The following is a 14,093-nucleotide window of genomic DNA, read 5'->3' as shown; positions in this document are numbered from 1 at the left end:
AAGACTAGTAGCTACAACTGCAGATAAAAGAAGTTTTAGAAAGATTTGACTGAAGGGGAACACAAAGTGCATGTCAGACCTCTAATCTAATCATATGCCATATTAGAAGTTATATTTTTTGTGACTTAATGAAGGGAAGAAATTGTATGTAATCTAACACATAATACAATTCTGGCTTTTCTCTCTTTCTCTCTGTCAATGTTAGTCCATCTGATGGATACCGGTACGAGATTAGACACAGATGTACACCAGAAGTCACAATCTAATATGATTCTGCCACCATCTCATCACTCAGCACTGTGGGGGGATTGTCCAAGCCCCGCCTCCATGTCAACGACTGCTAGTTTCCCATTGGAGCGATTTCTAGTTGACATCACAGTCGTCCAGTCAGAGGGCGGGAACGGAGTGCTGGCAAGCCGCTGCGCAGATGTTTGAGCAGAACCCAACACACGAGGATTCAGTGACAGAGGAGCAGCGTTTGCGACGTCGTGACAAATTACGAAGGGTGTCAAGCAATCAAAGTGAGTTTTACTTGATGTTTTTTTGCCGTCTCACCGGTAAATGTTGCGCAGGAAGAATATTTTAAGGTCGTCATTGTTGTACTTTTCCTTCTTGATAGAGGTTAGGTTGAGTCGTATGAAATAATTTGCTCGAACACAATTTTATAAGCTAATTCCTTTTAGCTAGCCACTGTGGTAATTTATACATTCACATTTCTGTAGTGTATTGGCGTTTATTTAACTTTTGTGCGTTTTACAACCTTTTGTAAACACTTACCAACTTATGTAGTTATTTTATTCTCAAAGCCAAGCCTCTTTATTAGATAAATGATGCTGTTTTGATCATTAAAAGCACGAATTTATGTGTTTAACAAAATGTCTCTGTTTTGCTGGTGTTACTAAATGACCTCAAACTTCCCAGTAAAACGTTTGCTGACCACTTTGATGCCCATTTTCACGAACAAACTCACTCAGTCAGCTGTTTTACGTTACAACGGGCTCGAGAAGTTATTTCCTGATTCGTTTCTCCGTCGAAGTTCATGCGGTCATGACAAGATTATAAAGCTGTATTAGTGCAGATCTGCTCTGCCTGAAATTTGATTCACAGCAGTGGACAGCCAAGGAGACTGGCAAGAAAATGACATGACCTGGCAGTTAGAGGTCATTCATTTGGCATAGCTTCAAATAATTTGCCCTTGTGTCAAGGTGCACTTTTGTTCCTTCGGACCAAACCTCTCCGGTTAATCTGCAATCTCTCAGCGCTTTACCCTTAAATGCCTCCTTGGAGATAATCACGCTTTCTGAAGTTTTTTTTTTTTTTTTTTTTGGCCTGCATACTGAGTATTATGACTGTCATAGTGTGTGTGTGTTGGAAAAACCAAGCCCTGTGTTGGGTGATATCTTTAGCCGGACTTTCCTATTTATTTACTGCAACTGCAGGCAAACTACTGTTGCTGCGATTAAAACTCTGAATTAAATCTTGATTGTGTATTAATAAGCGTATACCACAAAACGAGATAGCATTACCCTGGGATATTTAACGTGTTACAGTGAATAATCAAAGGGTAGATAGATGACAGAAAACGCACCAAGTAAACACAAGTAATAATGCACCGATCAGGCTTTTCCTGGCCAACGCTGCCTTCCGTTTTTCTTTAAAGTCTGACCTGAAGATTCTGATTTTGACTGATGTGTGCCAGGTTCTGTAATAGAGGTGGTGGTATTGATTCCAACGGAAAATACAGCATTTACATAATTGGTGGGAGTTTGTAGATTTGATCTGTTAAATAGGAAAGAAAATTCACCACTCAGAGTCGATCCAGGAAAGGTTGTCCAGTTCGGATGTCTGGGGGATTTATTGGTGCATCTCTAAATACAAACAGATACAATATGTAAACAAAAGCAATTATTTCATTACCGTAATCCTACCAGCATTTCAGTATTTTTCCAGCTTGAGGCAGAATGTTGTGTAGCAGTCTGGTGGTTCTTTTTTGATGAAGAGGTTCCATTTGCTTTCTGGGAGCAGTTCAAAAAGTTAATGTAGTGCTGCTTTTTAGCTCTGAAAAAGATCCTAGACCCTACCATGACCTTTTCAGCTTCCCTTACCACCCACTGCAGAGCTCTCTTGTCTGTCATAGTGTAGCGGGAGTACAACATGACACTACTAACACTCTTTTTTTTGAAAAGGTCACCCCTGGACTATACCTTTCACCAGATTACGTAATTAGGATGTTTATGTACAATAAACACAGGGCTTAAAGTGTATCCATTACAAAACTTAAGGCTAAACCATTGTCTCTGACCCCTGAAAATGCATGAGTGAGTCTGGGAAGGAGAGCGTTGAAACTTTTAGCTGCACATCTACAGCTCAGATATCAAACCATGGACAGATAACATTTAGTGAGTTACTAGCTGAGGCTTGATCGCTGCAAGATTGGAAAGGATTTTATATCTCAAACTAAAAACCTTTTGTGGTCAGGCCAAAGTGTCAGTACTGGTTTCTTTTCATTGTTGTTAGGGAGAAAAACTTCTCTTTCACTTTCAGTTTCATTTGATCCAAAATCATTTCAGTGTTGTTGTTTTTTTTCTTAAATCTTTGTTCTTGACAAGATCTTTCATGTTGTGAAGAAAATAAATGAATACAAAAAGTTGACTTTTTACTTTTACTTCTCTGTAACTTTCCAGATGTCCTTTGCCAGTGACAGACTTTATAATGGATATTTGCGGCGGAATATGCCGACCATCGTTAGCAAGGTGAAAGTGAGAGAAATAATAACCCACCTTCCTTGCCTGACGACTCATGACAGGGTAAGTTTAACAGGGGATAATGATTCACGGCTGTAACTCGACTTGTTTTTGTTTTAATCTAATATAAACGTAGCAGGCGTGAGGTCTGTTCTTTTTTTTTATTGTCAGTTGCATTTAAAACAGAAACATTACTTTGTAAAAGTATTCACACCCCTTGAACCTGATCACATATTGTGACGTTACAAATATCAGTGTATTTCACTGAGAAAGACCACTATGAAGTAGCACATACTGGTCCTTCTCAAAATATTAGCATATTGTGATAAAGTTCATTATTTTCCATAATGTCATGATGAAAATTTAACATTCATATATTTTAGATTCATTGCACACTAACTGAAATATTTCAGGTCTTTTATTGTCTTAATACAGATGATTTTGGCATACAGCTCATGAAAACCCAAAATTCCTATCTCACAAAATTAGCATATCATTAAAAGGGTCTCTAAACGAGCTATGAACCTAATCATCTGAATCAACGAGTTAACTCTAAACACCTGCAAAAGATTCCTGAGGCCTTTAAAACTCCCAGCCTGGTTCATCACTCAAAACCCCAATCATGGGTAAGACTGCCGACCTGACTGCTGTCCAGGAGGCCACTATTGACACCCTCAAGCAAGAGGGTAAGACACAGAAAGAAATTTCTGTACGAATAGGCTGTTCCCAGAGTGCTGTATCAAGGCACCTCAGTGGGAAGTCTGTGGGAAGGAAAAAGTGTGGCAGAAAACGCTGCACAACGAGAAGAGGTGACCGGACCCTGAGAAAGATTGTGGAGAAGGGCCGATTCCAGACCTTGGGGGACCTGCGGAAGCTGTGGACTGAGTCTGGAGTAGAAACATCCAGAGCCACCGTGCACAGGTGTGTGCAGGAAATGGGCTACAGGTGCCGCATTCCCCAGACCTGGGCTACAGAGAAGCAGCACTGGACTGTTGCTCAATGGTCCAAAGTACTTTTTTCGGATGAAAGCAAATTCTGCATGTCATTCGGAAATCAAGGTGCCAGAGTCTGGAGGAAGACTGGGGAGAAGGAAATGCCAAAATGCCAGAAGTCCAGTGTCAAGTACCCACAATCAGTGATGGTATGGGGTGCCGTGTCAGCTGCTGGTGTTGGTCCACTGTGTTTTATCAAGGGCAGGGTCAATGCAGCTAGCTATCAGGAGATTTTGGAGCACTTCATGCTTCCATCTGCTGAAAAGCTTTATGGAGATGAAGATTTCATTTTTCAGCACGACCTGGCACCTGCTCACAGTGCCAAAACCACTGGTAAATGGTTTACTGACCATGGTATCACTGTGCTCAATTGGCCTGCCAACTCTCCTGACCTGAACCCCATAGAGAATCTGTGGGATATTGTGAAGAGAACGTTGAGAGACTCAAGACCCAACACTCTGGATGAGCTAAAGGCCGCTATCGAAGCATCCTGGGCCTCCATAAGACCTCAGCAGTGCCACAGAATGATTGCCTCCATGCCACGCCGCATTGAAGCAGTCATTTCTGCCAAAGGATTCCCGACCAAGTATTGAGTGCATAACTGTACATGATTATTTGAAGGTTGACGTTTTTTGTATTAAAAACACTTTTCTTTTATTGGTCGGATGAAATATGCTAATTTTGTGAGATAGGAATTTTGGGTTTTCATGAGCTGTATGCCAAAATCATCCGTATTAAGACAATAAAAAACCTGAAATATTTCAGTTAATGTGCAATGAATCTAAAATATATGAATGTTAAATTTTCATCATGACATTATGGAAAATAATTAACTTTATCACAATATGCTAATATTTTGAGAAGGACCTGTATTAGTAAAGTGGAAGTTAACCCCTAAAGCCCTAGGGTCTAAATGGACACTCATACTTTCATACAAAATTTCTCAACTTGTACAATGCCTAAACTGCTAATCTTGGTATCAACTAACAGAAAGGTCCTGGAGGATGATGTGGATGTGAAAATTTGAGAGTAAATTATTCTGGGCCTGAGTAAATGAGGTTTGAATGCAAAAAACTAAATTCTGCCTAACAAAAAACAGATGTTTACATACAAAACCTCTTACTATTGCTGTAAAGAAGGAAATGAACGCAATACATTGTGACTCCAACATCTGAGTGACATCTGTAGCCAGTGTGGTGCTAACACAACAAGCAATTGAAATGTTATACATGTTTAAAGTTTTTTATGTTGGTGTTTGAGCTCTGGTCAGTGGATATAAGAATGAAGTTGATACTTTTGTAGAGGAGTCTCAGATTAAGATCTGGACTTATGACAAGTGTGTGTCAGTCTCAGAGTTAGTCAGCTATGAGTGTGTTATTGTTGCTAAAGAGGCCAAGTTATGGAAAGAAACTTGTGCCATCAGAAACTGAATTTGAATTACTCTGACTGAATTTGTATTTGTGTAATTTGAAATAAATCCATTGGTTTGAAAATGAATTTCACTAAACTGAAACTGAATTTTATGGTTTGAAACTGAATTCATTTGCTTTTAAAATATATTTTGTTGTATTAAAAATTCATTTTGACTACTTTCACTTTCAGGTCTGTAATTCAATTTCAGTTCCAAAAATCCGTTTTTTCTGTCACACATTGGTGCATTTGTGTAATTAAGCGATATCTTGATAAACTGATCAGATATTTTAGGTTTAAACAACTACATTCTCGTCTAAAAACATTGTAAAAGTTCATTTGTTTCACAGAATGCGCAATATAATTTTATTTACAATTTTTTGTCCTCCGGCGTTTGAACAATCTACTTTGACCCGCAATGAATCATGGGATAGGGTGGGACATGGAAGACACACCGGACCCATCCTTCAAATCTGGGGAAAAGAAGGACGCATTTGTTGGGACCTTGGAGATTGGACAGCATTCGTTGCCTCATCCAGGACGTTATCGGCCTACAAATGCATCTTTCAACATAATGCAATCCTGAATTTGGACCCAGCAATAGTGAATGACATCCGTGAATTATTAAATCTGTGTTTGATTAATCTGTGGCTTCAAGGATCCGGATGTGTGACACAAAAAACTGAATCTCAGACCTGAAAGTGAAAGTAATCAAAATGAATTTTTAATACAACAAAATACATTTTAAAAGCAAATGAATTCAGTTTCAGTTTAGTGAAATTCATTTTCAAACCAATGCATTCAATTTCAAATTACACAAATACAGATTCAGTCAGCAATTCAAATTCAGTTTCTGATGGCACAAGTTTCTTCCCATACCAAGTCCCCTTGTAAGGGGACCCTAGGGCTTAAGAGGTTGAACAATACATGGCTTTCATAATATTCTACAAATGAAAACCTGAAAAGTGTGTCAGGCCTAAGTGTTCAACTCTTTTTACCCTGATACGCCTAAATGAAATCCAGTGCAACTAATTCCTCTTAGAAGTTATCCTATTAATAAATCCAGTCCACCTGTGTGTTGTTTATTCTCAGCATAAATCCAGCTGTTCTGTGAAGGCCTCAGGGTTATTTTAGAGAACATTGGTGAACCAACAGAACCATGAAGATCAAACAATACAACAGAGAATATGGAGAAAGTTGTGAAGAGGTTTAAAGCAGGGAGCCTACGGGCGCGGCGCTGGTGGTGTAGGGGTTAAGCACGCGACTCATATATAGAGGCGACAGTCCTCGAAAGTGGCCGTCCCGAGTTCGACTCCCAGAGCTGGAGATCTTTGCCAAATGTCTTCCTCCTTCCTAAGCTCTATTTCCTGTCTGCCCTCTGTCGCCTCTAGCAGGGAGCCTATGTTGTAAAAAAATGTGCAAGCATTAAAACACTGTTCAGTGTATCATCCAACAATGGAAAGAGTACGGCACGACCCTCAAACCTAAACTGACAAGAGATCATTAATCAAAGAAGCAGCCAAAAGCTGCATGGCAACTCTGGAGGAGCTGCACAGATCCAAAGCTCAGCTGGGAGGATTTGTCAACAACTTTGTCTTTATAAGAAGGGTGAAACAGATGTGAGAAAAATGGAACATTTTGGCTTCCTTGCAAAACGCTGAGGTGGAAAACTAACACTGCACAGCACCCTGAACCATGATGAAACATGGTGGTGGCAGCATGATGCTGTGAGGCTGGTAAGCTGGTTAGTTTAAGGGGGGGTTGATGATGCTAAATGCAAGTAAATGTTTTTTATAAGGCACTGTACGCTATTACTACTTCTACTTCCTTTATGTTACTTATATACTAAGCTTAAAACGTTAAAGGCTCAGGCAGCTATGTATACTTTGTCTTTTTTAAATATATAGTCTTTTTTGCTGAACAGGTTTTTTTTTTTTTTTGTCTTCTTAATATTTGGGACTTTACAGCCAAGTAACAAACTACACTACTACGCAGAGTAAACGTTCCACTGCTTAAACTTGGTTTTATATGTTTTATGACTACCCTCAAAGCTTTTCTGTATTTTTTTCTTTATCTAATTGTAGGAAAATATAGAGGCAAAACGGGAGTTGTCTGGGAATTATGATGGCATGGTGCTTCTCCTGGATTGTCTAAGGAGAAGAGAAAATTGGCCGGAGCAGTTCATCCAGGCACTAGAGGCATGTGAGCATACAAACCTTGCAGCTGAGATCAGGCAAGAATACGACTCTCTGCGAGGCGTTAACAGTACGTATCTTAATAATCAACCAAAACCACATTCTGGAATGGCTTAGACTATGACAAATATTGTGAAAAATGATAGTTTAAGCTTCTTTTTTTTTTATGTTGTTCAAAAACATTTTAGTGTCACGTGGCTTAATAATTGGTATGAACTTCACAGTTCCGGAAACCGGAGCAGTACTACTCTGTGCTGTTTTTACAAACAGAAAAATTATTTGTGGGTCTATTTTTGGCCAAGATCTAATCTAAGGTGTTTATAAACTCATCTTTATTCATGTTTGCATGAATGTTGCAATGAGTTAGGTCATATGTAGATCTGAAGTAAAACGCTCTCTTCTCAGAGAGGTCAACCCGGCACAGAGTAACTCAGGGTTCCTAAGCAGTCAGGATAATTATGTTTTGGATAATGATGGAAAAAGAATACCAAGCATGGATTTTATTTTAATTCTGGGCTCTATTTCCTGTCCCACTGTCTAAAAGTTCTGTCCATCCATCCATCCACCCATCTATCAGTCCTGATTATAGCAGTTTTCATATTTTAAGTATGAACACTGTTGACATATCCGTCATATCAAAAAAAAAAAAGGAATGATAACTGGAAAAATATGCAGGAACCCTGATAATAAAGCTAAAAGCTACAAATTCAAATGACAAATTTCAACTTTAGTTTGACATTGTGGGGATACTGTACTTTATCTTTTAAAGGGAAAAGGTTTTATGTCTTGTGGCTCTCTGGACATTAAATAAGTCAATAATAAGCACATTTCAGTATAATTTCAGGGATCACTACATTTCACAGAGCTCTAGTTACAAACAAACATAAATATCACAGCTGTTTGCTTTGTCCTAGATTCCAGTTCTGGCTCCGCTCCAACAACTGTCGTCAGGGCTCATGTCCATCCGACACCAGCTGCCAATCACCCGCCCGTTTCTGGAAGCGCCGTAAGTGGTCAGGCCACTATAGCTCAGCCAGCGGAAACACTTCCAGCTCCTCCTGAGCCAGCTGCTCAGGTCCCACCTCCTGTCAGAACTCCTGCTCAGCAGCAGGTCCCGCAGATCACAGCAGTCCAGGCTTCAGGGGCTGTTTCCCCACCTGAGCCCAGCCCTGAGCCTCCGCAGTCAACTCAGGATGAAGTTCCACTTCTTCCTTCCACGCCTCCTCCCTCCCCTGCTCAAGTAGCCGAGCCCCTGCTGCTACAGGAAAAAACTGTTCCTCAGCAGGAGCCAGAGGAAAACTCTGAATCAGACATCCGAGATGCATCTGGTGATACTAGTTTAGTCCCAGGAAATATGAGCTCAGAAAAGAAAGAGGCTGCTGTCAACGTTGTGACGTCACCTCAGCAGCAGAGTATAGTCCCACACAGTGAGACAGAGACATCGCTCAATCCAGATCCTCCACAAACAGCAGCCGCCACAAATGACAAGCAACAGCAGTGTCCATCTTCAACTCCGATAAACTCCGAAGTGCCTGATGGGTCTTCTCTTCTAACTCTGACACCAGTGAAACATCCAGTCCAGGACACCACTCCACCAGACCACAAAGTTCCTACAGCTGTTCTTCAGCCGGAGAAGAGCCCTGAACGTGCAGCTGCACAGGTGAATAACAACCTATACTCATTCAATGCTTAATCTAATCTAGAAGAACAAGCCTAATTCTACCTGCAGTTGGTTTACGAGATCAGCTTTTGTGGCCATTTTGATATTTAAACCCCTTTTATTAGGCTCATAATGTAGTGTTTTGACATTTCCCTATTTGTTTCTGGTGAACGACAGAGTAATTACTGCCTGGGAAGATTTATCAAGCTCTTTGTGATTTATCTATACGTTTTTCTATCAACAATTTCCTAAACAAGAGATAAAGAAAATTGATGATCTTAACATCAAAGTAATGTGTGTCAGATGAAAGACTGATGCTGAATTAGATTACCAGTTTCCCCAGTAAATCTGTCGGCCTGTCTTTTAATTCACTGACAACCGGGCCATGCCTCTGCTTTAAACCTGAAGAACACGCTGGCTGCTCTGTGGCTGTGAGCTAACTCACTGTCACTGCTCCTTCATCGGTAAACAGCCATGGTTAGGATGTGGGCGTGAGACTGGGGCACAGATTCACCTTCCAACAGGACAACAACCCTAAACATAGAGCCAGAGTTCAACAGATTCTTGTATGTGACCAACATTATTTTTCTGACTGGAAGTAATTCTCTCGTTTTGGAGCGAGTGGCCCAGGCAGAGTCCCGACTTGAATCTGATAGAGAATCTGTGAAAGAGTTAAAGATTAGGGTGATGGCAAAGAGGCCTTCCAAGTTCAAATACTTAAAGCTCATCGCCAAAAATAAATTGTCAAAATACCAACGGAAACATGCAAGCTGGTCAGTAAATATAAGAAGAATTGAATTGCTCTGATGCCTAAAATGATTTATCCGTTGATTATTCTGAAGGGTGTGAATACTTTTTGACATGCCAATTTCTTAGAAATCCAAGTAAATCGTATTTTTTAGTAGATAATCAGAAACAAACATTGGTTCAATTAAAATCATTTAAAATGTAAATCGTTCAGGGGTGTGAATTATTTTGGGCTTAAGTGTATTGTAGCGGTGTGCCAGTGAAGCTTCATGAAGCATTCTTCGTTTTGTGCCAGTATTTGTCTTTGAGGCCTGAAAATCATTTAAGCCCATTTGCAGGAAGTCTGGCAGCACTTTGAAAGGAATTCACACCCTAAGCTCCGAAAGATTTGGAAAGGTCAATACTTCTTACGCCCCGGAATGCCACATATGTCCTGTCACTTTACTTTAAACAGATCGATCCGGAGACTTGGCATCGTTGGCCGCATTTCGAGTCGTCTATCCAGTTTTAAAGAGCTAGGACAAACACATTTGGTGTATACATTTGCCAGCTGGCAGACTATTAAAATATTTGCAGCCGTAATTGCAGTGAAGGTGGTTCTACAAAGTATTAACTCAAGCACTAAATACACAACCCCTGTTTTGGATTTGTTTTTGTAAGAAATTTTGAAAATCATCCGTTTCTCTCTATTTCACGACTGTGCACCATTTTGTGTTGATCCATCACATAAACTCCCTATAAAATCCATTGAAGTTTACGGTTGGAACCTGACAAAATGTGGGGAAACTCGAGAAATATGGAAACTTTCACAAGCCACTGTATGAGTTGAATGAGCTGCTATTCTCTGCTTATTTGAATTTTTTAAGATTTTGAAATCCAGCGTTAGATAATCAAATTTGCTGAAACGTAGTTGCACCTTTTCCTTACTTCTGCTGGCACAGTTACGTCTTTGTGCCATTTAGCAGCTTCTTACTGTCGTTTACTGTAATCAATGATAGGTGTGACTCTTTGGCAGAGCAGCCATTTGCTCATAATATGGCAGACTTCCAGAAGAGAAAGGGTACAACGTTAAAACATTGCTCTGCAGCTCCATCGCCTTCTTGTTCTACAATACAGATTTTTGTTCCAACTTCGTTCATCCATATGTAAACATCTTTCATTTCATTAAATGTGAAAGTGAATGTTTGAGTATGTTTTAACTCTATACCACTTTCACAAACTTCATATGAGGAAGTTAAATAAACTGACATCTATAATGATTTGTTTCTGCAGATTTTTAAAGGTGGACCACAGACTGAAGCTACAGCTTCTACCTCTCCTGAGCTGGGCACCAACAGGAGAGACAATTTTCATGAAGATCGTGATGATAACACAGTGTGCCTGAGCAAACCTGGCCACCTCATCAGCATCCAGCCAGATAATCATGCCAGTCCTCCAGTCCAGGCATCCAACTTCCCATTGCAGCCTTTCTCCGGCAACAGTGAGCGTCTGGAAATAAGTGAGGCTGCATCAGACGCAGAGACCCTCCTCCCTGCCTGCACTGCAGTCGGCCCTGAAGTTGAGAATGCGACTTCGGCACAACCATGTCAGGAGAGCGGGATTGCTCCCGACCACAGTGAACCAGAGGAGAATCATTACGAGTCTCCAAATCAGAGCTTTGAAGTGATGGAGAATGTAGTACACGTAGCAGAGGCGTCATCGATCCTTAACCTAGACGGTCAAGCTCCAGTGCCACAACTTCAAATTGTCAATGGAGAACCAGCCAAAGGAAGCTTCGCTGCAGTATTGCCATCCATTAGGGCTGCAGATGATACTGTGTCGCGTTTCAACAGCCATCGCAGTGAGAGCTTTAACCCCCCTGAGCTGGAAGGAGCTGGTTTCTCCTCTGAGCAGAGGCCCCTGCCGAGTTCAGAGAAAACCAAAGGTCCGAACTCCAGTGACGGCCAATCAACAACAAAGTACATTCTGATCGCCACTGGAGTTGGAGTGTTGGCCTGTGCTCTGCTGATGATAAGGAAATGAGGCGATTTAATGCTCTTAAAGACAGAGATTAGGCTGTGAGAATAGTAGCTGAAAATCACAGGGGCATGGTGCCTTATCAGAATCCTTGCACTAAGAGGGCGTGGGGCAGCAGTTTAATAATTATCTGTAGTTATGATAGCTGACATGCCAGACCTTTGATCATTTCAATGATTTCTATATGTTGGTGTTCAGCAGTGAATGACTTTGCCTGTATGATAAAATAACCAAATCCAAGTTGTTGATTTTAGTTGGGACACTTCACTGAAGTGAGGTGGCATCCCAGGTTATTTCTGAACATGCTGCAAATGTGGGTTTTTGTAAAGGTGCCTGATGAAACTGAGGTTGTGTACCGTGCCTCCCAAAAGTATTCACACCCTTTACATTTGTCACATTTGCCACTTTACACCCAAAATTCACAATGTATTTATTTGAGGTTCTTTGCGATGGACCAAAGCAACGTACTGCATAACTGAAGTAGAAGTTAAAAGATGAATGAAAGGAAAATCTTGGTTATTTCTTCATGATGGTGTTTGTTCTCTTAACAGATCACCAAGCCCTTCACAGAACAGCTGGGTTTGAGGTTACATTCGACACATGGTGCTCCACCATGGCACAGTTGTTTGCACTTTTACTTTGCAGCAAGAAGATCCTTGAGTTCAAGCCCAGACTGTAGTCTTTGTGTGTGAGGTTTGCATGTTCTCCACCTTGCACGCATGGGTTCTCTACGAGTACTCCAGCTACCTCCCATAGTTTAAAAATCTGACACCTTTATAGGTGTCTCCATATTGTCTTTAGGAGTGAGTGTGTCCACGGTGTATCCCGGGTTGCACCCAGTGATCACTAGAAATAGGAAGGGGTGAAAGTAGTTTTAAATTGTTGCCGGTACTTAGGGGCGGAGCTAGAGGGGGGCATATATGCATGCATATATATATATATTATATATATATGCATGCATATATATATATATATTATATATGTAATATAATATATATAGTGTGTGTGTTGTAACTCATCTGTGGCCCCCTTGAGATCTCTTTTAAAAATTAATAGATTTTAAAAAAATGTTTTATTTCTCAGCGATGCCCTTTATTTTTCCACATCAACTTTAGTTTCAGTCCAACTCATTGAGTTACTGAGAGCACTGGGGAGTAAAAACACAAAGCCTGTTATTGGCTATATCTCAGCAAAGTCCAAACTCAAACTAATTAAAACGTATCAATATTTTACTTTACTGTAGGCTGTCTGTATAAGGCAGAAATTAGAGTCACTTGACAATGTAGAATATATATATATATATATATATATATATATTTCAATTGTTAAAGAACTTACATGTATGAAAAAGTGATAAACCACTTTCTGATGCATAACTTTTCATCTTCAGTTTCCGTCTTTTCTTTTGAACAAAGAGGTTATTATTCTCTGCATTGTGATCAAGTTTTGATTTCATTTAAATAAAAAAATTGACAGTTCGGTTTTCGCTGTTATTATTTAAAAGTCTGTAGATGGTAAGTGATTTATTCGTCATGTCCTAATGCAAGCTGCGGTTTTTAATGTCTGTGCGCCACCTGTGTAAAATTTCCCAGTCCATTAAATCGAACGCACCGATCTCCTTGGCAACCGCTCTGTTTTCGGAGGTAAGCGCGCATGCGCTCTCGTAGCGTATGTCAATCTCTGGTCGTAACGGTATTTTCGAGCCGTGATGTGTTGTAATTCAGCAAAATAACATGAAACACAACTAGTTTCTCTCCCTTTGCTTTTAACTGGGGAATTTAGCAGCGAGCAGACAGACATTAAACGTAGCGGTGCTCGTTTTAAACGCTGGGCATTTACAAAAGCCTCGAGCTCCGAGGAGAAAGCAAGAGCATTGAGGCTCCATCATAGCAGAACAGTTCAGAAACTATGTGGAATGAGGGGAAGAAAGCTATATTTATAAACAGATTAAGTCGTGTTTTAGACTGCCTGCTGATAGCGGATCTGATCGTTGTGTGCTCATGAATTTTTGCAGTCGTAACTGGTTCTGGATGACTGTTTCATAGCAGACAGCCGTTCTTCCCTCTTCCTGGTACTGCGTAACGACGCTGAATCTTTTAGTGGTACGCAGTACCTGACCGTACCGGCTCACTTTCACCCCTGGAGATAGGTACTTTGACCCTGCAAGGACCTCTCTTGGCAATTTGTTGCTCTGAGTTTTAATTAAGGGTATCAGAGCATCATATACATAAGTACACCACATTTATGCTTAAAAAGCAAGTATATTCATTCCACCTGTCAATTATGCTCTACTATGTGTTTGTCTGTCTATAAAATCCCCCAAAAATAC

General features: G+C 40.4%; 1 protein-coding gene across 1 annotated transcript; it reads left to right on the top strand.

The window, feature by feature from the left end:
* The first annotated feature begins 401 nt into the window (after positions 1 to 401).
* mavs (mitochondrial antiviral signaling protein) lies at positions 402 to 13,242 on the top strand. The gene is made up of 5 exons (XM_047345978.1): positions 402 to 521; positions 2,685 to 2,807; positions 7,231 to 7,411; positions 8,256 to 9,001; positions 11,021 to 13,242. The coding sequence occupies exons 2-5, from the start codon at positions 2,685 to 2,687 to the stop codon at positions 11,768 to 11,770; spliced, it is 1,800 nt and encodes a 599-aa protein (XP_047201934.1). The 5' UTR covers positions 402 to 521; the 3' UTR covers positions 11,771 to 13,242.
* Positions 13,243 to 14,093: the final 851 nt, after the last annotated feature.

The sequence above is a fragment of the Girardinichthys multiradiatus genome, chromosome 19 (assembly GCF_021462225.1).
Source record: "Girardinichthys multiradiatus isolate DD_20200921_A chromosome 19, DD_fGirMul_XY1, whole genome shotgun sequence".
Lineage (NCBI taxonomy): Eukaryota > Metazoa > Chordata > Actinopteri > Cyprinodontiformes > Goodeidae > Girardinichthys > Girardinichthys multiradiatus.
The sequence above is the reverse complement of the archived record's forward strand: the minus strand, read 5'-3'. Positions and strand labels throughout refer to the sequence as shown.

Coding starts and splice junctions, on each gene's coding strand:
- mavs (XM_047345978.1), top strand. CDS start 2,685: ATGTCCTTTGCCAGTGACAGACTTTATAATGGATATTTGCGGCGGAAT. Junction 2,808..7,230: donor GCCTGACGACTCATGACAGG/GTAAGTTTAACA, acceptor ATCTAATTGTAG/GAAAATATAGAGGCAAAACG. Junction 9,002..11,020: donor CTGAACGTGCAGCTGCACAG/GTGAATAACAAC, acceptor TTGTTTCTGCAG/ATTTTTAAAGGTGGACCACA.